This window comes from Saimiri boliviensis, chromosome 20 (assembly GCF_048565385.1).
Source record: "Saimiri boliviensis isolate mSaiBol1 chromosome 20, mSaiBol1.pri, whole genome shotgun sequence".
In the NCBI taxonomy this organism is placed as follows: Eukaryota; Metazoa; Chordata; class Mammalia; order Primates; family Cebidae; genus Saimiri; species Saimiri boliviensis.
The window spans coordinates 41,640,154-41,666,436 of NC_133468.1; the positions used below are offsets into that span (position 1 = coordinate 41,640,154).

The following is a 26,283-nucleotide window of genomic DNA, read 5'->3' on the forward strand; positions in this document are numbered from 1 at the left end:
GCTTGAACCTCAGAGGTGGAGGTTGCAGTGAGCCAAGACTGTGCCATTGCATTCCACCCTGAGCAACAAGAGCAAAACTTCACCTCAAAAACCAAACCAAGGCCGGGCGCGGTGGCTCAAGCCTGTAATTCCAGCACTTTGGGAGGCCGAGGCGGGTGGATCACAAGGTCAAGAGATCGAGACCATCCTGGTCAATATGGTGAAACCCCGTCTCTAGAGACTAAAAATACAAAAATTAGCTGGGCATGGTGGCGCGTGCCTGTAATCCCAGCTACTCAGGAGGCTGAGGCAGGAGAATTGCTTGAACCCAGGAGGCGGAGGTTGCGGTGAGCCGAGATCGCGCCATTGCACTCCAGCCTGGGTAACAAGAGTGAAACTCCGTCTCAAAAAAAAAAAAAAAAAAAAAAAAAACCAAACCAAAACAACAACAAAAACAACAGACATGTAGACCAAAAGAACACAATAGAGAACTCGGAAATAAAGCTACACACCTACAACCATCTAATCTTTGATGAAGTTGACATTAATAAGTAATGAAAAAAGGTCTCCCTATTCAATAAATAGTGCTGGGATAACTAGTTAGCCATGTGGAAAATAAAAATGGACCACCTCTACTGCTCACCATATAAAAAAAATGAACTCAAGGTGAATCAAAAATTTAAATGTAGAACTCGGGATTAAGAAACTAACTCAGGCCAGGCGCGGTGGCTCAAGCCTGTAATCCCAGCACTCTGGGAGGCCGAGGCGGGTGGATCACGAGGTCGAGAGATCGAGACCATCCTGGTCAACATGGTGAAACCCCGTCTCTACTAGAAATACAAAAAATTAGCTGGGCATGGCGGCACATGCCTGTAATCCCAGCTACTCAGGAGGCTGAGGCAGGAGAATTGCCTGAACCCAGGAGGCGGAGGTTGCGGTGAGCCGAGATCATGCCATTGCACTCCAGCCTGGGTAACAAGAGCGAAACTCCGTCTCAAAAAAAAAAAAAAAAAAAAAAAAAGAAACTAACTCAGAACTGCACAACTTCATGGAAACTGAACAACTGGCTCCTGAATCTGGATAAACAATGAAATGAAGGCAGAAATAAAGAGTTCTTTGAAACCAATGAGAACAAAGACACAAGGTACCAGAATCTCTGGGACATATTTAAAGCAGTGTATATAGGGAAATTTATAGCAACAAATGCCCACATAAGAAGCAAGGAAACATCTAAAATTGACACCGTATCATCAAAATTGAAAGAGCTAGAGGAGCAAGATTAAAAAAAAAAAAAACTCAAAAGCTGGCAGAAGACAACAAATAACTAAGATCAGAGCAGAACTGAAGGACACAGAGACATAAAAAAACCCTTCAAAAAAATCAATAAATCCAGGAGCTGGTTTTTTTGAAAAGATCAACAAAATAGACAGTTGCTAGCCAGATTAATAAAAAAGAAAAGAGAGAAGAATCAAATAGATGCAATAAAAAACGATAAAGGGGACATCACCAGCGATTCCACCAAAATACAAACTACCATCAGAGATTATTACAAACAATTCTATGCACATAAACCAGTAAACCCGGAAGAAATGGATAAATTCCTGGGCACGTGCACCCTCCCAATCCTAAACCAGGAAGAAGTTGAAACCTTGAACAGACCAATAACAAGAATTGAAGTTGAGACAGCAGTTAATACCCTAACAACCAAAAAAAGCCCAGGTCCACATGGGTTCACAGCCAAATTCTACCAGACATACAAATAGTTTCCTTCTGAAAGTATTCCAAACAATCCAAAAAGAGGGAATCCTTCCCAAATCATTTTATGAGACCAACATCATCCTGATACCAAAACCCAGCAGAGACTCAACAAAAAAGGAAAACTTCAGGCCAATATCCATGATGAACACAGATGCAAAAATCTTCAATAAAATACTGGCAAACCGATTGCAACAGCACATTAAAAACTTAGCCATCAAGATCAAGTAGGGTTTATTCCAGGGACGAAAGGCCAGTTCAACATATGCAAGTCTATAAATGTAATTCACCACATAAACAAAACCAAAGACAAAAACCACATGATTATCTCAATAGATGCACAGAAGGCCTTCAACAAAATTCAACAGTCCTTAATGCTAAAAGCTCTCAATAAACTAGGTATCGAAGGAACATATCTCAAAATAATAAAAGCTATTTATGACAAACCTACAGCTAATATCATATGGAATGGGCAAAAACTGGAAGCATTCCCTTTGAAATCTGGCACTAGACAAGGATGCCCTCTCTCACCACTCCTATTCAAGATAGTACTGGAAGTTCTAGCCAGAGCAATCAGGCAAGAAAAAGAAATAAAGGGTATTCAAATAGGAAAGGAGGAAGTCAAATTGTCTCGATTTGCAGACAACATGATTGTATATTTAGAAGACTCTATCATCTCATCTCAGTCTAAAATCTCCTGAAACTGATAAGCAACTTCAGCAAAGTCTCAGGATATAAAATGAATGTGCAGAAATCACAAGCATTCCTATACACCAATAACAGACTAACAGAGGATCATGTCATGAGTGAACTCCCAATCACAATTACTACAAAGAGAATAAAATACCTAGGAATACAACCAACAAAGGATGTAAAGCACCTCTTCAAGGAGAACTACAAACCACTGCTCAAAGAAATCAGAGAGGACACAAACAGATGGAGAAACATTCCACATTCATGGTTAGGAAGAATCAATATTGTGAAAATGTCCATCCTGCCCAAAGTAATTTATAGATTCAATGCTATCCCCACCATGCTACCAATGACCTTCTTCACAGAACTGGAAAAAACCACCTTACACTTCATATGGAACCAAAAGAGAGCCTGCTTAGCCAAGACAATCCTAAGCAAAAAGAACAAAGCGGGAGGCATCACACTACCAAACTTCAAACTATACTACAAAGCTAAGTAATCAAAACAGCACGGTATTGGTACCAAAACAGACATATAGACCAATGAAATAGAACAGAGGCCTTGGAGGCAACACCACACATCTACAACCATCTGATCTTTGACAAACCTGACAAAAACAAGCAACGGAGAAACGACTCCATGTTTAATGAATGATGTTGGGAAAACTGGCTAGCAGTGTGCAGAAAGCAGAAACTGGACCCCTTCCTGACACCTTACACTAAAATTAACTCCAGGTGGATTAAAGACTTCAACGTAAGACCTAACACCAGAAAAACCCTAGAAGAAAATCTAGGCAAAACCATTCAGGACATAGGCATAGGCAAGGGTTTCATGACTAAAACAGCAAAAGCACAGGCAACAAAAGCCAAAATAGACAAATTGGACCTCAATAAACTTGAGAGCTTCTGTACAGGAAAGGAAACAACCATTAGGGTGAACCAGCAACCAATAGAATGGAAAAATTTTTTTGCAATCTGTCCATCTGACAAAGGGCTGATATCCAGAATCTACAAAGAACTAAAACAGATTTACAAGAAAAAAACAAACCCATCCAAAAGTGGGCAAAGGATATGAACAGATACTTTTCAAAAGAAGACATACATGAGGCTAACAAACATATGAAAAAATGCTCATCATCACTGGTCACTAGAGAAATGCAAATCAAAACCACATTGAGACACCAACTCATACCAGTTAGAATGGCGATCATTACAAAATCTGGACAGCAGATGCTGGAAAGGATGTGGAGAAATAGGAACACTTTTACACTGTTGGTGGGAGTGTAAATCAGTTCAACCATTGTGGAAGTCAGTGTGGAGATTCCTCAAAGACCTAGAAATAGAAATTCCATTTGACCCAGCGATCCCATTACTGGGCATATACTCAAAGAATTATAAATCACTCTATTATAAAGACATATGCACACATATGTTTACTGCAGCACTGTTTACAATAGCAAAGACCTGGAACCAACCCAAATGCTCATCAATGATAAACTGGACAAGGAAAATGTGGCACATATACACCATGGAATACTATGCAGCCTTAAAAAATGATGAGTTTGTGTCCTTTGTAGGGACATGAATAAATCTGGAAACCATCATTCTCAGCAAACTGCCACAAGAACGGAAAATCAGACAGCACATGTTCTCACTCATAGGCGGGTGTTGAACAATGAGAACACATGGACACAGGGAGGGGAGCATCACACACTGGGGTCTGTTGGGGGGAACAGGGGAGGGACAGCGGGGGTGGGGAGTTGGGGAGGGATAACATGGGGAGAAATGCCAGATGTAGGTGATGGGGGATGGGGGCAGCAACCACAGTGCCATGTGTGTACCCATGCAGCAATCCTGCATGTTCTGTACATGTACCCCAGAACCTAAAATGCAACAAAATATTTATATATTTTTAAAAGTCAGCTGTGAATATTGAAGATGGAAACAGAAAAAAAAAATAATTTGGCAAAGTGAAAACAACAACAACAACACAGTTGCGGGACTCCACGTTTGGATCCCTTCCACAAACACTCCCTTCATGGAAGCCTGTCTTCCCCCCCAGACTCCATCTCTCTCTACTCCCTTCCACTCAGTGTGGAAGGCGCTTTCCTCTCCTGGATTCCATCTTTCTGGATTCTCTCACGCAGCGGGAGAGTTAGCTGTTTCTCTCTCCTTCTCCTGTTTCTCTCTAAAAAATAAATCACTTTCTACAAACACTTTTTAGTCCAGCATTTACTGCCTACTGCACCATGGTCCCCTTTCTCATCTTGGGAGGGCAGGAGGCCAAGAACCTGGAGAAACATCCTTTCGGGGAACCAAGGGCACCCTGAACCCCTGAACCCCAATATTACATTTTGGCGAGCCAGCCAGAATAGGGGTACAGCAAAAGACGGGTACAGCCAGGAAAGGGGTACAGCCAAAGACTTCAAAACCATGAGTGAAACCGGCCCCATTCTGGCCTGTCTCTTTAAGAACACGGGAATGGGCGCATCGGGCCAGGGCCGCACAGAGCCTCCCGGCACCACCCAGCCCCGCTTCAGCGGCCGCCCGGCCAGAGTTAAAAGCGCAGTTTTTTACCTGCAAGCTGTCTCTCTGCTTGCCGTCTCCTTCTCTATCCTTCGGATATTATCTCTGGGACCAAAACCTGAGGGAGCCTGTGGGGCAGAGCAGGGGAGTCCGCCCGGCCTTTCACTCCTCGCCCAGGAACAGCCCAGCCCCGGGCGGAACTGATGCCGGATGAAACCGCGGGGAGGGCGAGGGACGACCGGGGCCTGCAGGGCACGGAGGGCACGGGGAGCGCGGCGGCCTGGCTCTGGCTCTGGCGGGCCTCTCCGGCATTCCGCAGTCCCAGGCAGCAGGGTGAAAAGGCGCCCCAGGGCGTCTGCCTGCTGGCCACGGGCCCCTGCGTGGGCAGTAGCTCGGGACGTGGCCCAGGCGTGCGAGTGGTTCTGGCGGGGTCAACATGGGGACCGGAAGCCGCGGGGGCGGGGAAACCGAGGGCGGCTAACACGGCTTTGAAATTGACGCGGCAGGTGGCTTTTTTCCTCTGCGGCACGGCTCGGAGGGAAAGGAAGTGGCGGAAGTGGCTGCTGGCCGTCAGCCCCACCTACTTTTAGGCAGGCCATACCGCCTCAGGGTGCAGCATTCTCAATTGAAATGCGGCTTAAGAAAATTTTCTGCCTCCTTGGCCGGGTGCGGTGGCTCAAGCCTGTAATCCCAGCACTTTGGGAGGCCGAGGCGGGTGGATCACGAGGTCAAGAGATCAAGACCATCCTGGTCAACATGGTGGAACCCCGTCTCTACTAAAAATACAAAAAATTAGCTGGGCATGGTGGCGCGTGCCTGTAATCTCAGCTACTCAGGAGGCTGAGGCAGGAGAATTGCCTGAACCCAGGAGGCGGAGGTTGTGGTGAGCCGAGATCGCGCCATTGCACTCCAGCCTGGGTAACAAGAGTGAAACTCCGTCTCAAAAAAAGAAAGTTTTCTGCCTTCTTTCAACACAAGTGGCCTGTTTGCACAGGTGGTTGAGATGTAGGGTCTACAACTGCAAAGCTGCTGGTTCAAATACTTTGTGGAGCCAGTCTTGACTTGGCGAAGCCTTTTGGGGACATTTTATAAATTGGCCTGTGTAAATTGGACTTTTGCTGGGAAATATTGGTACCCATCTCCTGGGCCTCAGTGGCCTGGTCAGGGCTCGTTGGTATGTGACTACCAGACCCAACGGCTCCTCTCATTCCATTCCTCTATGGTAGTCACTGGAGGTCATGCAGGTGGTGAGAGTGGTCCTATGATGCTGGTAGGTCGTGACTCAAATCCAGTTCATAGGAGGCCCTCTGATAAGCTGGATCATGCATCTTGGGCACACGAAATTTCAGGGTACTGACTGAAAGACATTTCATTTTAGTACCCATTTTACCTGGGGGATGCCTCAGGTCAAAGTGGCTGTAATTTCTTTAACGAGGGATGCAGACGTCCCTTGTGTTCAATTTCAGCTCAAGTGATTGCAGGAGGCTTGAGGAAGTACAGCTCACTGTCACCAGACTCCATAGAGGGTCAGTTAATACTAAAGGACAAGTTTATTACTTACTTAGCAGCAGATATCAGGAGGAAGCTCCAGAAGCTGGCTTTGGGACCAGAGCAGAGCCTAGAATCATTACGGAACCAGGCAACCTTGGTGTTTTATAATACAGGCCAGGAGGAACAGGCTGAAAGGAACAGGGGCGCTCAGCCTGAGTCATGGCTTTCAGGAAAGCAGACCCAGGGGCTCAAATGAGGGAAAGGCTTGGGTTAGCCGCCAGCCTGGCAGAACTTGCTACCAGTGTGGTCTGAAAGGACGTTTTATAAGAAATTGTCCCCAGAGGAAGGGACCACCATCTCGTCCATGCCCACTGTGCCAAGGGAATCACTGGAAAGCACACAGCCCCAGAGGATGAAGGTTATCAGGGCCTGAGGGGTCTGACCAGATGATCCAGTGGCAGGACTGAGAGCGCCTGGAGCAAGGGCCAGCACGCGCCGTCACCCTCACAGAGCCCGGGTAAAGCTGGCCGTAGAAGTCCAGGAAGTTAATCTCCTGGACACCACATGGCCTTCTCAGTATTCCTCTCCTGCCCCGGAGACTTGGTGCTTGTTAATTACCCTCCCCTCGGACTCTCCCTCTCTAGGCCCATCCTGGGAAGGACCATTTTTGGTCATTCTGTCCACTTCAATGGCAGTTAAGGTAGTGAAAATTAACTCATGGATTCATCACACTCGGCTGAAGCCTTGGATACCTCCTGAGGAAAGTCTAGACCCTCCACTCTGCAGCCTGAAATTCTAGGAGACAACCCTTTGTGTCCCTGCAAGCCCTTGGAAGATCTACATCTGCTTCCAACAAGATCCCCAGGGAAGTAACCACACATAAGTCTAATTTATATCCCGGCATTAATAGGACTATAACCCTCAATTTTGCTATCTCTCAAACTCCAATTATCCTTTTCATAGTGGGAAAGGAAGCTGTCTCTTCCTAGGAAAAATGCTGCTGTGTTGTAAACCAGTTAAGTGTTGGTTTAAACATAGAACTCAGGAATCAAACAAAGGGCTAAAGACCTTCAAGGACCTGGCTCTGTTCTCTCCTACGCTTGTTTATAACCATTCTATCTTTGTTGGCCTCTGGGCTTTTCACCTTGTCACATTTGTTTCTTATAGAACCATAAGGTCACAAATAATCCTGCTGCTGGAACCCCGAATGTCCTTGGCTTGTGGGCTCTATCATGGACCTCAGGATCAAACCTGCACCCCTGAAAGGCTGCCCTCTGGAGGAAACCTCAACTGCAGGGCCCCTTCTATGCCCCATTTCAGCAGGAAGTAAAGACGATCGATGCCTGTGTTCCAACAGAAGTTGGGCCTTCCTGTTCAGAGGGAGGAATGAGGGAACATGTTCTCTTTCCAGCCCACAGCAGGGCGTAGCTTTAAGGACAAGAACTTCCCAGCACCATGCCCTCCTCCCATCTTTCTCCATCTGGGAGATTTAAAGTTTATGTTTGAATTTCATGGGCACGGGAAGAAACTAAGAGTCAATCACTCCAGTGGAAGTTCTAAGGAACTCCTTTCATTGGTTTGGGGTCTTAGAGAAGGTGGGGGTTCCTCCCAGGTTAAAATTCCCCTTCTTCCACACCCCTTCTGACTCCATGTTTGGATCCCCTTGCACAAACACTCTCTCGTGGAAGCCTGTCTTCCCTTCCTAGACTCCATCTCTCTCTATTCCCTTCCACCCAGTGTGGAAGCTGCTTTCCTCTCCTGGATTCCATCTTTCTGGATTCTCTCACTTAGTGTGAGAGTTAGCTGTTTCTTTTTTCTTTTTTCTTTTTTTTGAGACAGAGTCTCACTCTGTCACCCAGACTGGAGTGCAACGGCATGATCTCGGCTCACTGCAACCTCCGCCTCCCAGGTTCAAGCGATTCTCTTGCCTCAGCCTCCCGAGTAGCTGGGATTACAGGGGTGTGTCACCTTGCCCAGCTAATTTTTGTATTTGCAGTAGAGACAGGGTTTCAACATCTTGGCCAGGCTGGTCTCGAACTCCTGACCTCGTGATCCACCCACCTCAGCCTCCCAGAGTGCTGGGATTACAGGCGAGAGCCACCGCGCCTCGGCCGGAGAGTTAGCTGTTTCTTTCTCTCTCCTTCTGTTTCTCTCTCTCTTTCTCTCTAAATAAATCACTTTCTACAAAACAACAACAACAATAACAATAAAAAACAGTTGAATGGATAGGGAAATGTAAAATATGCACACAATGGAATACTATTTGGCCTTTAAGAAGGATGAGATTCTGTCATTTGTGACATGGATGAACCTAGAGGACGTTATGCTAAGGGAAATAAGTCAGGCATAGAAAGACAAATACCTCACGAGCTCATTTATATGTGGAATCTAAAAGCATTGAATGTACAGAAGCAGCAAGAGGAATGGTGGTTACCAGCGGCCGGGAGAGGAAGTCACTGCGGATGTTGGTGAAAGACACAGTTTCATTTAGACGGGAGGAATAAGTTCAACAGATCATTGCACAGCGTGGTAACTATAATTAATGGTATATTGTCTGTTGAAAGTTGCCAAGAGAGGTTTTGTTGGATTGTTTGTCACGGGATCTTGCTCTGTCAGCCAGGCTAGTGTGCAGTGGCGTGATCACAGATCACTGCAGCCTTGACTCCAGGGTGCAAATGGTCCTCTTGCCTCAGCCTCCGACGTAGGTGTGCGTCATCATGCCCAAGTTATTTTTAAACTGTTTTTGTGGAGATGGGGGCCTCGCTATGTTGCCCACGCTGGTCTTGAACTCCTGGGCTCAAGCGACCCTCCCACCTCGGTCTCTCAAAGTGCTGAGCTTACAGGCGTGCGCTACTACTGTACCCAGTCAAGAGGGTAGATTTCAAGAGTTCTCACCACACGAAAAAAGTATGTGAGGTAATGCATATGTTAATCTTAAGTGGATTGATTTAGCCATCCCACAACGCATACATAAATCAAAACGTCATGTACACCATAAATATACACAATTTTATCAATGAAAAAGTAATAAATGTTACAATAAAGATACTTGTCTATAAGAAAAACAACCTGAATCTTATTTGACTGTTGTCTCCCACCCTAGTAACACTCCCCTCCTCTCCAATCCCAGCCCTGCCTGTGCCTCAGCTCGAGGTGCTTGGAGTGGGGATGAGGGTGACATCTTCTGGTCCTTCTTCCTCCCAGCCCCTGGCCCTGCCTCTGGCTCCCCTTGCTTATCTCCCTGCTGCAGCTTCCTTTAGGGCCCACGTGTTCTGGTGCTGGGGCAGGGAGGTAGGTGAGGGACAGTGCCGAGTTTTGAGGGATCCTGGACTTTCCCTTTCGGTCTTCTTTTGGCTGTCCCTGTTCTTCTGTGTGAAGCCCCCAGGGCCTTCTGGAGGGCAGCACCAGGGTGCATCCTCCTTTTTGCATGGGGCAGTGTTCATTTTTCAGGTGCCCTGTGGTGAAAGGGCTCCTCACTTCCTTCCTTGTCTTGCTTTTCCTCCTTTCTGCTCCAATAGTTTGGCCGGGGAGGGGTAGCTGGCTTGGATGTCTCTTGCTGTAAGCCCCGGGCAAGGAGGAAATAGGTGGCCCCTGACCGAGCCAACTGTCTTTAAAAGGGGGAGCGTTTGGCAGTGTGCTTGCCTCTGTGTCCCCTGCCTTGGGCACAAGGGAAGTCTCGAGTGTGCCCTGTGAGACAGGAGAGCAATGGGAGAGGAGGCGCCTGCAGCTGGCTCGGGAGTGGCATCCGGGACTGGGGAGGAGTCACAGGTGTGCAGAGCCTCTCAGGGTCGTGGAGATGGGCAGCCCGGCCCCTCTGTCCCTCTGCCTATCACTGACAGTGTGGAAAGGGCAATTCCATGGGTGATCAAAGGGACAATGTGTTGCAATTCACCTCTCCTCCAAAATAACAGATGATAACAGGATCCAGCATTTCCACTGCTATTCTGTGTGTGTGAAGTGAGTTTAAATCCCTCATTCAACGTGAAAGTCTTAACATGCCTTTAAAGGGTTTCGGTTATGATCACCTAAACATCAAAGGACGTTGGAGACACTGAAGGCTTGGCTGAAAATTCCGTAGTCAGGTCGGCAGAGGTCGGGGGTGGGGGTAATCCAGGCCTGGCTGCCCCTGCTCTTCCCACCTCCCCGCCTCTGGAACCTGCTTTACCAGACGCATCACCTCTCCTGTATCACCCGGTGAGAGCAGCTCCCTGAGAGCATTTCAGGGGATTGCTACCAGAATATCAACAACTCCAAGGCCAGACCTGACTTCCAAATTGTGATGAAGCTGAGTTGGTTTTTGGAGGCCTAGCCTCTTAAATGGGTTGGTGAAAATGCCTGGGGCTTTCTTCTCGGCTTTCAGCAGGTCCCTGGTCAGCCAGTAACTACTCTCCCTCGTGTCTCAACTTCCACTTCCATGAAAAAGGGGCGAGGCTGACACGTCCACCAGGCCACAGCCGTCGCCCGCTGCAGCGCTGAGGTCGTACGCGGTGGTCCGGGCGGCGAGTCTCTCCCAAACGCGGCCGAACTGCTGCTCTGCCTGGGGCGCGCGGAGGCCGGTGGCAGGAAGCACAAGGTCGCAGGCAGGCCTCGGGCCGGGCTCCGCAGCACTTGGGAAGGCAGGCGGCAGAGGGGACAGGCAGGAGCCCGAGCTGCTCAGCCGGAGGTGGGACCCCTAAGGTGGGCAAAGCGAGGCCTACTTCGAAGAGCCACACCCTTCTCACTGCCCAGCCCCGATTTACCCCTCACACCCCTCTCCAAACTCGCTCCGCAGACAGGGGCAGCAGGGGAGGCGCTGGCAGCCCCGCTTTGCCGGGTCCACGTCACCCTGCCTCTGCCACCGAGCCCGGAGCCAGGCCGCCGAAGAGAGACAACGCCCGCAACCCCGGCGAGGTGCGCAGCGCCCCGTCTCTCTCTCCTTTTTTTTGGGCGGGGGGGACGGAGTTTCGCTCTTGTTACCCAGGCTGGAGCGCAATGGCGCGATCTCGGCTCACCGCGACCTCCGCCTCCTGGGTTCAGGCAATTCTCCTGCCTCAGCCTCCTGAGTAGCTGGGATTACAGGCACGCGCCACCATGCCCAGCTAATTTTTTGTATTTTTAGTAGAGACGGGGTTTCACCATGTTGACCGGGATGGTCTCGATCTCTTGACCTCGTGATCCACCCGCCTCGGCCTCCCAAAGTGCTGGGATGACAGGCTTGAGCCACCGCGCCCGGCCTCCGTCTCTCTTTTTAAGGCCGCTTGGATATAAAAATTGGGGTTTTAACCAATTTTTGCAAGTTTTCAGCTATTAGTTTTGTACTCATTTAGTTTTTCTGTCTCTTGACTCTCTGTAACACAATCTTCCCACAGATTAAGACTCTGTTTATTTTCTTCAAACTTTTTTTTTAGATTGAATAATTTCTATTGTTTTGTATTTTTCTAATCTATGAGTTTAACCTAAAAGTACTATTTAAAAATATCATTATCTTTCTATTTGGTTCTCTTTAATAATGTGCATTTTTCTGCTGAGATTCCACATGTATTCATTCATTATGAGAATGTTTTTTCTTCACCCCATTTAATACCTGCTCTCAAATGCTTGACTGCTGATAACAACATCTTGGACATTTTGGGGATAGCTTCTAATGCCTATGTTTTATCTTGTGTATGGATGACATGTTTGTGTTTCTTCTCATGTTTCTAAAATTTGAAACTTTTATTTTAAAAACTATAAATAATACTTACAGAGACTCTGGATTCCATTGTATTCCTCTGAAGAATGTTGTTATTTTTCGAAGAGGGAGTTAATTTGGCTGGATTCAAATTTAAATACTGTTCTCCTTTTCATGGGCACAGCTAAAATTCTCATTCAGTTCTTATTCCCAGGTATATCATATGTATGATATATAGATGTGTGTTTCTATATAACAATATATGACATTGTATCCAGAATTTACCATTGTTATTTGTAAGAGTATTGTTCAAGCTGGGTGTGGTGCTCATGCCTGTAATCCCAGCACTTTGGGAGGCCAAGGCAGGTGGATCACCTGAGGTCAGGAGTTGGAGACCAGCCTGCCAAACACGGCGAAACCCTGTCTCTACTAAAAATACAAAAAAAAATTAGCTACGTGTGGTGGCACATGCCTGTAATCCCAGCTACTCAGGAGGCTGAAGTGGGAGAATCTCTTGAACCTCAGAGGTGGAGATTTCAGTGAGCTGAGATCATGCCATTGCACTCTAGCCTGGGCAACAAGAGAGAAACTCTGTCTCAAAAAAGACTATTGTTCAACAAGCTACTCCACCATTACTGAAAACCCAAACCTCAATTTTTCTATTCTTTTTGGATTTTACATAAATGACATTACATAGTATGTATTACGTTATGTAGTATGTTTTACATCTACTTTCTTTTGTACATCATATTTGTAATATTATCAGTGCTGCTGCAGATATGTAAGCACTGAGATTACAGCCATGAGCCAACGTGCTCAGCCTAAAATATTTTAGGAGGCTAAGGTGGGAGGAACACTTGTGGCTGGGAATTTTAGACTTGTCTGGGCAATATAGTGAGACCCTCTCTCTACAAAAAAATTAAAAATTAGCCAGGCATGGTGGCATGTGCCTTTCTTTCCAGCTGCTCAGAAGGCTGAGGCATGAGTTCAAAGTTGCAGGGGGTGACAGTTGTACTCATGCACTCCAGTCGGGGTAACAGAGTGAGATTCTGTCTCTTAAAAAATAATGAAAAAATGTAAAAGAATTTTATATATTATGTTAAAATACACATAAAATTTATTTTAATCATATTAAAGGTTTTATTTGAGATGAATTAAGTACACTCATTATTTTGCTACCATCATTTCCATATATAAAAAGCATTTTCCATGTTTTGAAACTGAAACTGTACCCGTTAAACAACACCTCCTTGTTATGCTCCCTCTGGCCCCTGGGGAACATTCCCCTATATGTTTCTATGGATTTAACTACTCTTAAGTACCACACATGAGAGGAATCACATAGTAATCATAAGAATGATAAAAACTGTATAACATGCTTATTAATTTTGAATAAAAACACAGATCAGTAATACACGGTGATTATAAATAAACAGATACATGAGGAAAAGGAATAGGCAGTGTGCATTATATTTATGACGATGGGGCCTCAAGTACCATAGCAGTGAATTTTCTGCCCCAGTCACAGGGCTGGCCAGTGGTGGAGCTGGGAGCCCATGCCTAGCCCAAATGTCACTGAGCCCTAAGGCACTTTGCTCGTGTTTGTCCGGGCACTGAGTGTCCCCTAAGGTTCATCATGGCATGTTCTCCATGGCCTTGAGGGTGGTGTTGCTGACCTGCTTGGATAAGAGATCCAGCTGGCAGGACAGGTTGTAGCTCCAGGACAGAGAGGCACACGTGAGGCTAGTAGAAGCCACACCCCAGGTCTCCTTCCCAGGGCCTCCCCAGCCGGAGTGCTGGGCCCCAGGGGTCACCATGCAGCAGGGTCTAACACTGATCAGGGAGCCATGGCCACAGGCTTTTGGCAGCTGGCCCAGAATAAAATATTCTCCATGCCCTCTGCCAATCTGCTAGACCAGGCGTCCCCAGACTTTTTACACAGGGGGCCAGTTCACTGTCCCGCAGACCGTTGGAGGGCCGCCACATACTGTGCTCCTCTCACTGACCACCAATGGAAGAGGTGCCCCTTCCTGAAGTGCGGCGGGGGGCCGGATAAATGGCCTCGGGACCGCATGCAGCCTGAGGGCCGTAGTTTGGGGATGCCTGTGCTAGACCCTCACCTCTCAGTCTCACTGAGCCACTCCATTAAGTGGAAGCAGACCCAAAATTGCTCCACAGGCCAAAGGTGGTCATTGTTGACAGCCAGCCAGAGCAGCTGCATCTCCTGGAGCACTTTGATCTCCTGCAGCTAAAAGGAAGGACAAGTGGATGATGTGGGTAGGAGGGTCCAGGGGACAGGCTTTGAATGGACACCCAAAAATGGGTACTCATCCTCATCACCACCCAATGGCACTGGATGTTGCCTGTATCTTGGACATACTTTCCAGTTATCTGGTGATGGTAGACCCTGCCAGAAAGGATTATATGGATGTGAGTGAGCCTGGAACCAGGATCCTGAGACTTGAGATTTTAAATCTAGGACTACACCGTTAGAGCTCAGCACTTGGCAAACCTCCTCCCATGAGAGCCTCACGGCTGCCTCTGTGAGTTGAGGCATCAGGTTTCTCTTTCCTATGAATGTTGAAGACTCCACACCGGCCACCAGTCCCTGTTCCCTGAGTGGTGAAGCTGCAGAGCTGTCTGCTTGCAAAGCTCAGTGAGGTTTGTCCTGAGCTGGACTCAGACTCTCCCTCAGGTGGTGCCAATGGAAGGAGAGTAAATTTTTGGGCCTGGGTGAAAGATGTTGAAGGGACCTAGTGGGAAAGAGAGGGAACCGGCTGGTTTCTGGGGCTTTCCTCTTAAGGGCTTCTTCCTCTCTCTAGTGCCACGCAGCCCCAACCAGTTTTCAGAGTTGGATCCAGACAGCCCCTCCTCCAGGAACTGGTTTTTTATTTCAGTCCCCTGCTCACACCCTCTATTGTGATGGGTCTCCTTCTGTGTGGACCAGAGTTTTTCAATAAATTGAAGATGCAGAGGATGGAATCTAAATCTGAGATTGCAGAGAATGGAGCCTTTTATTGAAAAGGTTAAGTGGGCACAGTGGCTCATGCCGATAATCCCAGCACATTAGAAGGCCGAGGTGGGTCAATCAGTTGAGGTCAGGAGTTTGAGACCAGCCTGGCTAACACGGTGAAACCCGTCTCTACCAAAATATAAAAAATTAGTCGGGTGCGGTAGCACACGCCTGTTAATACCAGCTACTCAGGAGGCTGAGGCAGGAGAATCCCTTAAACCTGGGAGGTGGAGGTTGCAGTGAGCGGAGATAGCGCCATTGCACTCCAGCCTGGGTGACAGAGTGAGATTCTAATGTAAAAAAAGGTGGCTACACAGAGTATCCTCCCCAGGGGCATCTCTGACTTTTACCTCCCCACTCTCCCCTGATGTTGCCTCACCTTCCTTTTCTTTCTGGGTGTTATTTGCATTTCCCTGGAAGTCAGATCGGCAATGTTCATCAGAAAGGTCCCTTAGACTGTGACTCAGTCTCCTCCCACTCCCATAATACTGCATGCATTACTCCAGGGCCACCAGGGTCCGGGATGTGCATAAGCAGGACTTGGGCCTGCATCAGGTTCTGGGTTTTAAGGAAAGGGACAGTGAGAACTGAGGGACCTCCCGCCCCAACCCTCTGATGACAGACAGAAAAACTGAGAGCTTGCATTAAAAAAGTGCTCAGCCATACACGAGCTGCCTGCCCTTGGAGAGGCCTGAGTTTACTTTCCTTCCTGAGGGAGAGTCTGAGTCCAGCTCAGGACAAACCTCACTGAGCTTTGCAAGCAGACAGCTCTGCAGCTTCACCACTCAGGGAACAGGGACTGGTGGCTGGTGTGGACTCTTCAACATTCACAGGGAAGAGAAACCTGATGCCGCAGCTCACAGAGGAAGCCTTGAGGCTCTCATGGGAGGAGGTTTGCCAAGTGCTGCGCTCTAACGGTGTAGTCCTAGAGCCTCTTCTCTCAAATCTCAGGATCCTGGTTCCAGCCCTGCCCATCCCAGGCTCACTCACATCCATATAATCCTTTTTGGTAGTGTCTACCATCACCAGGTAACTAGAAAATATGCCCAGGATGGAGGCAACACCCAGTGCCATTGGGTGGTGATGAGGATGAGTACCCATTTTTGGGTGTCCATTCAAAGCCTGTCTCCTGGACCCTCCTACCCAGATCTTCCACTTGAAAAAGCCAAAGACACTCAGCTGCCTCTCCCCAACTCTCTCCTCTTCTAGCTGGCCTCCAAAAACATGAAGCACCCCTGGTTAATTCGGCAGTGAGATTTTAACAAGTCACAATGTTACGTGGTCCCTGGCCCCACCATTTCCCAAATCCACTCAGCCCAGCTGTTCTAGGCCTTTACTCTGATTCTTTCTCTTATAGAGGCATTTCAGGGACTGTTGCCAAAGGAGTGAAGGGCTGGGGCGAAAAGGCCCCTTGCTCTTTAGATGTGTAGGCCTCCAGCTGGGAGGGAGGAGTTCCTGCCCATCACAGGGACACTGCATTTTTGCTGCTTTAGCGTCATCTGTGTTCTCTGTGGTTTTTTCTCCAGGGTCGCCAACTTGAATGTCTTCACCTGCCAGGGTCAAGGAGAAGGTCAGTGGGACTATGCTCCCTTTACACAGTTACATCCCAGTTGCTCCCCAGTTAACTGGTGTGAGTAAGCTGGTCCAAGGATCCCACCACCTCCAGTAAGCACTGATTCTAGATTCATTCCCTGCTCCAACACATGCTGCGTGTGCAGCCTTGGGCCTGCAGCCAGGCCTCCCTGAGACTGTGTTCTCAGCTTGAAGTGTGATGGGAGCCACACCTGCCTCACTGGGCCTCGTGAGGACTCAGTTATATGTGGCTGTTACCATTGTTCTCGCCATCATTTCTCGAAAAAAGCCAGGTGCAAGCACTCTCAAGTTTCTTTTTTCTGAGGCACATCATTGCCCTATGAGGTCCATCATCCCTACATTATTTTATATAGGAAAACAGAGGCCCCAAGAGGGCAGTAGACTTGCCCAGGGCCCTAAAGAGGCCGGCTCCTCCCCGCACCGGGAGGCCCTGTCCTGGCGGACTTTACCCCACAGCCCCGCACCACCCCTGACTAGGGTCCTATCTTAATTCCGTGTGCTTGCTCAGGTCCTCAGGCAGGCTCAGCTTTATTGAGTGTTTCGGGAGGGCTGGGTGAGTGGTGCCTCTAACCAATTTGCTAGGCCCTCACCTATCCGTCTCACTGAGCCACTCCATTTAATTGGAAGCAGACCCAAAATTGTTTCGCAGAGTGAAGGTGATGACTGTCTGCAGCCAGCTGGAGCTGCTGCCTCTCCTGAAGGACCTTCTCTCGCAGCTAAAGGGAGAGACAGGGTGTCGACGGGGCCTGCAGCATGCATATAACTATGATTCAGGGAGTTACACACACACACACACACACACACACACACTGTAATCAGAAAGTGATATGCTCTTGCACGCAAGGTTAAATACAAATGTCCCTCAGGCAGGGACAGGCCTCCAGCACAGGGAGAAATCTCCGCCTGAAAATGCTGCAGCCCCAAACCTGTCACTCGGACCTCATTCAGCCCGTTGTCTGATTACATCGCCTGTCACTCAGGGCCGAGATGGGTGGGGCCTGGAGCCCCAGCCAATCAGTGGCGCTAGCGTAAAAAGTGTCCAATCAGGCGCGCAGCGGGGGCGGAAGGGGCGGCTTCTTCAACATGGCGGGGCCTTTGTGTCCTGGCTCCCGGGCTCGGAGCCCGCTTCGCGGCTCCGCTGTTCCGTGTCCTCGGCTCCGGGAGCCCTTCGGTGAGTCTGCTAAGCCTCTGTGATCCTGTGACCCGCAGGGACTGGGAGAGCCCTAGGGAGGACGACGGAACATCGGAGGCCGGGAAATGGTGAGTGTGCGGGGAGGGCGTCCCGAGAAGGGGGACGAGGCCGCTGCCGTCCGGCAGGAACCGGCTGCGGTGGGGTCTGGGCCTGCCGGCGGCCGGCGCCGCAGCCTGCACTCGGGTCCCCGCGAGCGCAGCTCAGCCCTCACTGTCTTCCGCTGCGGCTTAGGGGCCGAGCCGGCAGCCGGAACCCGAGCGTCTTGCTGTGTCCGGAGCGCGACTTTCTCCCCAGCCCCGAGCCGTTTCTGGGCCGCAACCCCGAGTCGCCTCCAGCTGGTGCGGGGCGGTGGGAGGGCCCCGAGAGGAGGATCCTCGTTGAGGGTCTGGAGTTCCTCCGTAGAAGAAGCAGTGGGCCGTGGGGTCCCTAGTCCCTCCTTTCTCCTTTGACAAATTATGGCTTTTTTTTTGACAGCGTTTCTGTTTCGGCTCACTGCAGCCTCCACCTCCCGGGCTCAGATGATCCTCCCAGCCGAGCCCCCCAGGGAGCATGCACCACCACGCCTGTTTGGTTTTGTTTGTTTTTTTGTAAAGATGCGTTTTTGCCATGTTGCCCAGGTTGGTTTCGAACTCCTGAGCTCAGGTGATCCGCCCGCCTGGGACCTCCTAAAATACGGTTTACAGGCATGAGCCACCGCCGTAGCGTAAATTGAGGCATCTTTAGGATATAGTTTGGATGTGTTTTCCAGCCCAAATCTCCTGTTTCAATGTAATCCCCATGTTGGAGGTGGGGCCTAACGGAAGGTGATTGGATTACGGGTGCAGATTTCTCATGAATAGTTTATAATCATTCTTGGTATTGTCCTGTCAATAGTGAGTGAGTTCCCTCAAGTCCTTATCATTTAAAAGTGTATAGCACACCCTTGGCTTTTTTTTTTTCAAGCTTTTGTTTAACTTCACCATCCACCATCCTGGGTGAGGCCTCAGAAGCAGATGCTGGTGTTACGCTTTTTGCACAGCCTGTCAAACCATGAGCCAATTAATCCTTTCTTATAAATTACCCAGTTTGACGTATTTATAGTAATGCCGGAACCGATTAATGCAAACAATTTATTTGCACAAACAGCAATTTATGCATCAGAGAACACCCAGCAGTGGTTTGTTGTTTGGGGACTTAAAGGGGGGACTTGGAACAAAAGGCTTGTGTAAGAGGTATGAGGAAGCAAATCAGATTCAGTTTGATTGGTTACAGTTACTTACTGCATTTCCACCCATCCAGTGGAAATGTCCTGGTTATGTAATTAGAGCTTTATTGGCAGGTTGTGGTTGGTTAAGCCCAAGTTTTTTTTTTTCCTCAGAGTTAGTAATTTTCCAGAAACTACTTCGTGGTAGTTAGGTTTCCTTAGGCAGAATCTCAATGCACCACGGCCACTTCAGCCTAATTGCCAGTTCTTTAATTATTTTAATGCTCCACAGGGTTGTTGGTTTTCTCTGCATTTTTCAAATGTTTGGCAAGCAGGGTCTCAAATCATGACATGACTGTCCTCCCAGCCTAACTGTTATAGGGACTGTAGAAAATTCTAAATTTCTAATTTTTTTCCACATTCCCAAATGCCAGCTATCTCTTTCAAAATCACATTATCAACTGTTAGTCCTTTATTTAATTTTATTTATTTATTTATTTATTTATTTATTTATTTATTTATTTTTTTTGAGGTGGAGTTTCGCTCTTGTTACCCAGGCTGGAGTGCAATGGCGCGATCTCGGCTCACCGCAACCTCCGCCTCCTGGGTTCAGGCAATTCTCCTGCCTCAGCCTCCTGAGTAGCTGGGATTATAGGCACGCACCACCATGCCCAGCTAATTTTTGGTATTTTTAGTAGAGATGGGGTTTCACCATGTTGACCAGGTTGGTCTCGATCTCTCGACCTCGTGATCCACCCGCCTCGGCCTCCCAAAGTGCTGGGATTACAGGCTTGAGCCACCGCGCCCGGCCCCTTTATTTAATTTTAAAACAGATGTGACATTTTGTTTATTTTTGTTTAACAGGGTGATGGGTACCTCTTTTTAATATATTTGTCTGTGAACATTGACAGGAAAGCAAAGAGTAATCACCTGACACTCCGATGTAAAGTCTTTCTGCCTCTCCTTTCATCTTCTCTAGGCACACATGCCTTAACAGAATGTCTTTGAAACCTTTGCAGGATAATGTGTCCTCCGCCATTCTTCTGTATTTTCCTGGTTCCAAGGTATTAGAACTTTCTGGGGGATCATACAAGATACTCAAAAGGACCATGTCTCTTGGAGTGTCTAGCAGACATTAGCCCCTGGGTCATCTTTCAGAGAAGAGCCTGAGGTATTGGGTGGAGCCTCTCAGAGGAGCAGCTGGATGCCTTCATTCTGAGAGCAGTTTCCTAGTAATACCCTTCCTCTAAAAAGCTAACTACTTTAACAGGAACATTTTTTTTTTTTTTTTTTTTTTTGAGACAGAGTTTCGCTCTTGTTACCCAGGCTGGAGTGCAATGGTGCGATCTCGGCTCACCGCAACCTCCGCCTCCTGGGTTCAGGCAATTCTCCTGCCTCAGCCTCCTGAGTGGCTGGGATTACAGGCATGTGCCACCATGCCCAGCTAATTTTTTGTATTTTTAGTAGAGATGGGGTTTCACCATGTTGACCAGGATGGTCTCGATCACTCGACCTTGTGATACACCCGCCTCGGCCTCCCAAAGTGCTGGGATTACAGGCTTGAGCCACCGCGCCCGGCCGTGTTTTGGCTTCTTAGCTTACCATGTACCCACAAAGGCCAGACACAAGATTTTATACAATGTTTGGTAAAACAGGAGAACGAAAGCTGTCTGTGGGAGTAGACAAGTTTACAAATGTGTACTCCAAAAAGTTAAGAGTAAAAACAATAAAATTAGTTAATTATTATGTATATAATGGTTTTTGTCTAAGCTAGAGATATTCACTGAGAAATAAAATTTTGAAGTTTGGTCTAAAAAATCTTCAGGTTTTTTTCCAGTTTGATCTCAGCTGGAATGCTGTTTTGCTAATTCTGTGGATGCTAACATTTCAAATACATGGTAAGATGTACGTCTCTGAGAGACTGAAAAAGACTGGAAAAAGTTAATGTGTTGTAAATCCTGCAGCAAATCAAACAGGCAGTTTACACATCTAAAAGGTTTTTTTTTGAGGAAGTAAAAGAGCTCTCTTAAAAAATACTTTGAGGCCAGGCGTGGTGGCCCAAGCCTGTAATCCCAGCACTTTGGGAGGCCGAGGCAGGTGGATCACAGGGTCAAGAGATCGAGACCATCCTGGTCAATATGGTGAAACCCCGTCTCTACTAAAAATACAAAAAATTAGCTGGGCATGGTGGCACATGCCTGTAATCCGAGCTACTCAGGAGGCTGAGGCAGGAGAATTGCCTGAGCCCAGGAGGCGGAGGTTGCGGTGAGCCGAGATCGCGCCATTGCACTCCAGCCTGGGTAACAAGAGCGAAACTCCGTCTCAGAAAAAAAAAAAAAAAAAGGAAAAAAAAAAAAAAAAAAAAACCTTTGAATTCTCTTATTAGAATTTAGCCAGGCAAAACAAAGAAGGCCTTTCATTTAATTTCATTCTAAAACCTGACTTTTCCAATTGTGCATGGAAATTTAATTTAGAAATATCAAAAGACCTTCATTTTTGCCATTGCATATTGGAGGTCATCTGAAGTCATGTCGTTCCATTTACCCAGGCATTTGCAAGATGAAGCTTTGTAGATGTTATAAGTTCAGCTTATGTTTCTAAGGAATGTTAACCTAGAAGGAAAAGTATGGTTTTGATGATGAGTTTTCCATAATTAAGAAACTTTTCAAAGGTGATCAAGGCCAGAACAGTATACCAGGTCTAAGTGTGCTGCATATGAGCATTACTCTTTAAGGTGTTGCCCAAGAGTTAGTGATTATGGTGCTGGGTGAGCAATGCTTACCCAGCTTAGCTAAAAGTCTCTGCAGGTGTTTTCTTTTAGGAAGACCCTATGAGACTGGTACATATCATTGAAAATACTCCTAACACCTCTACAAAGTCTCTAGTTGCCTAGAGCACCCAAATGAGTGAGATAAAACAATTGCCTTTTCTCTTTGGAATGATAGAATTCACTCTTATGCATGTTTTAGTTTGAAGCTAACAGGAATTGGTCACAAATAAAAATTCAAGTTCAAATTAGAAGTAGTAGAAAACAGCTGTGTTTTTTAAAACATGTTATCTATTTTTTTTTTTTTTTTTTTGAGACGGAGTTTCGCCCTTGTTACCCAGGCTGGAGTGCAATGGCACGATCTCGGCTCACTGCAACCTCCACCTCCTGGGCTCAGGCAATTCTCCTGCCTCAGCCTCCTGAGTAGCTGGGATTACAGGCACGTGCCACCATGCCCAGCTAATTTTTTGCACTTTTTAGTAGAGACGGGGTTTCACCATGTTGACCAGGATGGTCTCGATCTCTCGACCTCGTGATCCACCCGCCTCGGCCTCCCAAAGTGCTGGGATTACAGGCTTGAGCCACCGCGCCCGGCTTTTTTTGTTTTTTTTTGAGATGGAGTTTCGCTCTTGTTACCCAGGCTGGAGTGCAATGGCGCGATCTCGGCTCACCGCAACCTCCGCCTCCTGGGTTGAAGCAATTCTCCTGCCTCAGCCTCCCGAGTAGCTGGGATTACAGGTGTGCGCTACCATGCCCAGCTAATTGTTGTATTTTTAGTAGAGATGGGGTTTCACCATGTTGACCAGGATGGTCTCGATCACTTGACCTCGTGATCCACCCGCCTCGGCCTCCCAAAGTGCTGGGATTACAGGCTTGAGCCACCGCGCCTGGCCTTTTTTCTTTATTTTTTAAAATTTTGTTTTATTATTTTGTTCCTTTTTTTTTTTTTTTTTTTTTTGAGACGGAGTTTCGCTCTTGTTACCCCAGGCTGGAGTGCAATGGCGCGATCTCGGCTCACTGCAACCTCCGCCTCCTGGGTTCAGGCAATTCTCCTGCCTCAGCCTCCTGAGTAGCTGGGATTACAGGCACGCACCACCCTGCCCAGCTATTTTTTTTGTATTTTTAGTAGAGACGGGGTTTCACCATGTTGACCAGGATGGTCTCGATCTCTTGACCTTGTGATCCACCCGCCTCGGCCTCCCAAAGTGCTGGGATTACAGGCTTGAGCCACCGCGCCCGGCCTGTTCCTTCTTTTTAAAAATTTATTTATTTTACTTTAGGTGCATACTATATCTGGCATTTCTGCACGTTATCCCTCCCCACCCCCTCCTAACCCCCGGCTGTCTCTCCCCTGCCCCGCCCACCCCTGGCTGTCTCTCCCCTGCCCCCCCACCCCTGGCTGTCTCTCCCCTGCCCTCCCAGCTGCCTCCAGTGTGTGATGCTCCTCTCCCTGTGTCTGTGTGTTCTCATTGTTCAACACCCGCTTATGAGTGAGAACATGCGGTGCTTGGCTTTCTGTTCTTGTGTCAGTTTGCTGAGAATGATGGTTTCCAGGTTCATCCGTGTCTCTACAAAGGACACGAACTCATTGTTTTTTATGGCTGCATAGTATTCCATGGTGTATATGTGCCACATTTTCTTCGTCCAGTCTATTATTGATGGGCATTTGGGTTGGTTCCAGGTCTTTGCTATTGTACACAGGGCTGCAGTGAACATACGTGTGCGTATGTCTTTGTAGAACAATTTATAGTGCTTTGGGTATATACCCAGTAATGGGATTGCTGGGTCAAATGGAATTTCTATTTCTGGATCCTTGAGAAATCACCACACTGTCTTCCACAATGGTTGAACTAATTTACACTCCCACCAACTGTGTAAGAGTGTTCCTATTTCCACATCCTCTCCAGCATCTGCTGCCTCCAGATTTTTTAATGATCACCGTTTTAACTGGTGTGAGATGATATCTCAGTGTGGTTTTGATTTACATTTCTCTAATGATCATTGATTATGGGCATTTTTTCATATGTTTGTTGGCCTCATATATGTCTTCTTTTGAAGGAGATTTTTGCCTAATGTGTTATTTTAGGGTAAAAGTTTTTTCCTTTACATTAAGTATGTCGTGTCACCATCTCCTGGCCTGTAAGATTTCCACTGAAGGGTCCAGCTTCAGATATATTGGTGCTTCTTTGAATGTTACCTGTTTCTTTTCTCTTGCTGCATTAAGAATCCTTTATCTTTGACCTTGACTTGTTTCTTTTCTCTTGCTGCATTAAGAATCCTTTATCTTTGACCTTGACTTGTTTCTTTTCCCTTGCTGCTTTTAGAATCCTTTATCTTTGACCTTCGAGAGTTTTATAATTAAAAACATTCCGGTAGTCATTTTTAAGTGAATTGTGGTTGGTATAACCTTTTTGTATTTGAATATTAATATGGTTTTTTTGGTATTCTATAAACTTCTTTTATTTGAATATTATTATTATTATTATTATTTTTTTTTTTAGGTATGGGAAGTTCTCATTATCTCTTTGAATAAACTTTTTACCCAGAACTTTTTCTGTACCTCCTCTTTAAGGCCATAACTCTTAAAGTTGCCCTCTTGAGGCTTTTTTTTTTTTTTTTTGGTCTCGTCTGATTGTATTTTTTTCGAATGGCCTGTGTTCGAACTCATAATTCTTCTTCTTGATCAGTTCTGCTGTTTAGAGACTCTGATGCATTCTTTAGTGTCGTCTGAATTTTCAGCATAAGAATTTTTGCTTGATTCTTCAAAATGATTTTTTTATTTTATTTATTTATTTATTTATTTTGAGACGGAGTTTCGCTCTTGTTACCCAGGCTGGAGTGCAATGGCGCGATCTCGGCTCACCGCAACCTCCGCCTCCTGGGCTCAGGCAATTCTCCTGCCTCAGCCTCCTGAGTAGCTGGGATTACAGGCACGCGCCACCATGCCCAGCTAATTTTTTGTATTTTTAATAGAGACGGGGTTTCACCATGTTGACCAGGTTGGTCTCGATCTCTCGACCTTGTGATCCACCCGCCTCGGCCTCCCAAAGTGCTGGGATTACAGGCTTGAGCCACCGCGCCCGGCTCAAAATGATTTTAATAAATTTGTTTATTGGATTAGATTGTGAATTTCTTTTTTGTTGTTGTTGTTATTTTGAATTTTGCTGAGCTTTTTTGAAAATAGCTGTTTTGAATTTCCTGTCTGAAAGGTTACGTATGTCTGTCACTCAGGGTTTGCACACTAGTGCCTTCTTTAGTTCATTTAATGAGGTGGTGTTTTCCTGAATAGTCTCGATTTTTGTGGACGTTGATTGATGTCTGGGCATTAATGAGTTAGGTATTGTTTTAGTCTTTGCATTCTGGGCTGTTTAATACCTGTTTTTCTTAGAAAGGCTTTCCAAGTATTCAAAGGGAATTGAGTGTTGTAATCTAAGTCTTTGGACATTGCAGTCATAGCTGCATTAGGGGACACCCCAACCTGAATAACACTGTGATGCTTGCAGGCTTGTACAGGTGCCACTTTGGTGGTCTTGGTAAGATCCAGGAGAGTCTCTGGGTTAGGTTACCAGGCAGACTCTTTTTCTCCTTCCTTCCCTCCCTCCCTCCCTCCCTCCCTCCCTCCTTCCTTCCTTCCTTCCTTCCTTCTTTCTCTCTTTCTTTCTCTTTCTTTCCTTTCTTTCTTCTTCTTTTTTTTTTTCTTTCTTTCTGCCAAATAAATGGAATCTCTGTCTCTATGCTGAGCTGCCTGGAACCAGGGCCGGTGTAACCCTGTGGCCACCATCACTAGGACTACAGTAAGTCAGACCCAAAGCCAGCACAGGACTGGGTCTCACATAAGGTCCACAGTGACAGCACCTAGCTACTGCTGATGTTCATTCAAGACCCAAGTCTCTTCAGTCAGGAGGCGATGAATACAGCCAGCTTCGTGTCCTTTCCTTCAGGGCAGTGAGCTCTGTTACCCACTCTGGGCTGGGGGTAGCAAAGTGCAATTTGGTAGCAAGAACATGTCACTTGGTAGCAAGAACAGAATAGGGCAGCTTAGGAATCTACTTGGTGCCCTATTCTGCTGTGGCTTAGCTGGCACTAAGGCTGTGAGGCATCCTTTCTACTCTTTTCTCAAGCATAAGAAGCCACTCCCCATTGCCATCACCACCCAGAGCCCACAGCAAGTATTGCCAGGCTACTGCTGGTATCCCCTGAAGACCCAAAGAGCTTCAGTCAGCTTGTGGTGAACTCTGCCAGGTCTGCTGCTTTTGCTTCAGGGCAGTAGGTTCTTCTTTGGCCCAGAGTGGTTTCAGAAATGTCATCCAGGAGCCAGGGCCTGAAATCAGAGACCTCAGATACCATCTTGTTACTGCTACTCCACTGTGGCTGAGCTGGTAATCAGGCTTCCCGACAAAGTCCCCTGTACTCTTCCCTCTCTTCCTCAAGCGGGAGTCTCC

At 47.2% G+C, this 26,283-nt stretch overlaps 1 protein-coding gene across 2 annotated transcripts in view; it reads left to right on the plus strand.

Moving 5' to 3' along the window:
* The first annotated feature begins 17,773 nt into the window (after positions 1 to 17,773).
* The window catches only part of ZNF736 (zinc finger protein 736), a 39,808-nt gene continuing 31,298 nt past the window's right edge, over positions 17,774 to 26,283 (plus strand). For both annotated transcript variants that reach the window (XM_010332928.3, XM_074390393.1), the window contains exon 1: positions 17,774 to 17,959. In XM_010332928.3, the coding sequence (XP_010331230.1) occupies positions 17,957 to 17,959 (3 nt within the window). In that variant the 5' untranslated portion in view covers positions 17,774 to 17,956. The remainder of the gene's footprint in view (positions 17,960 to 26,283) is intronic.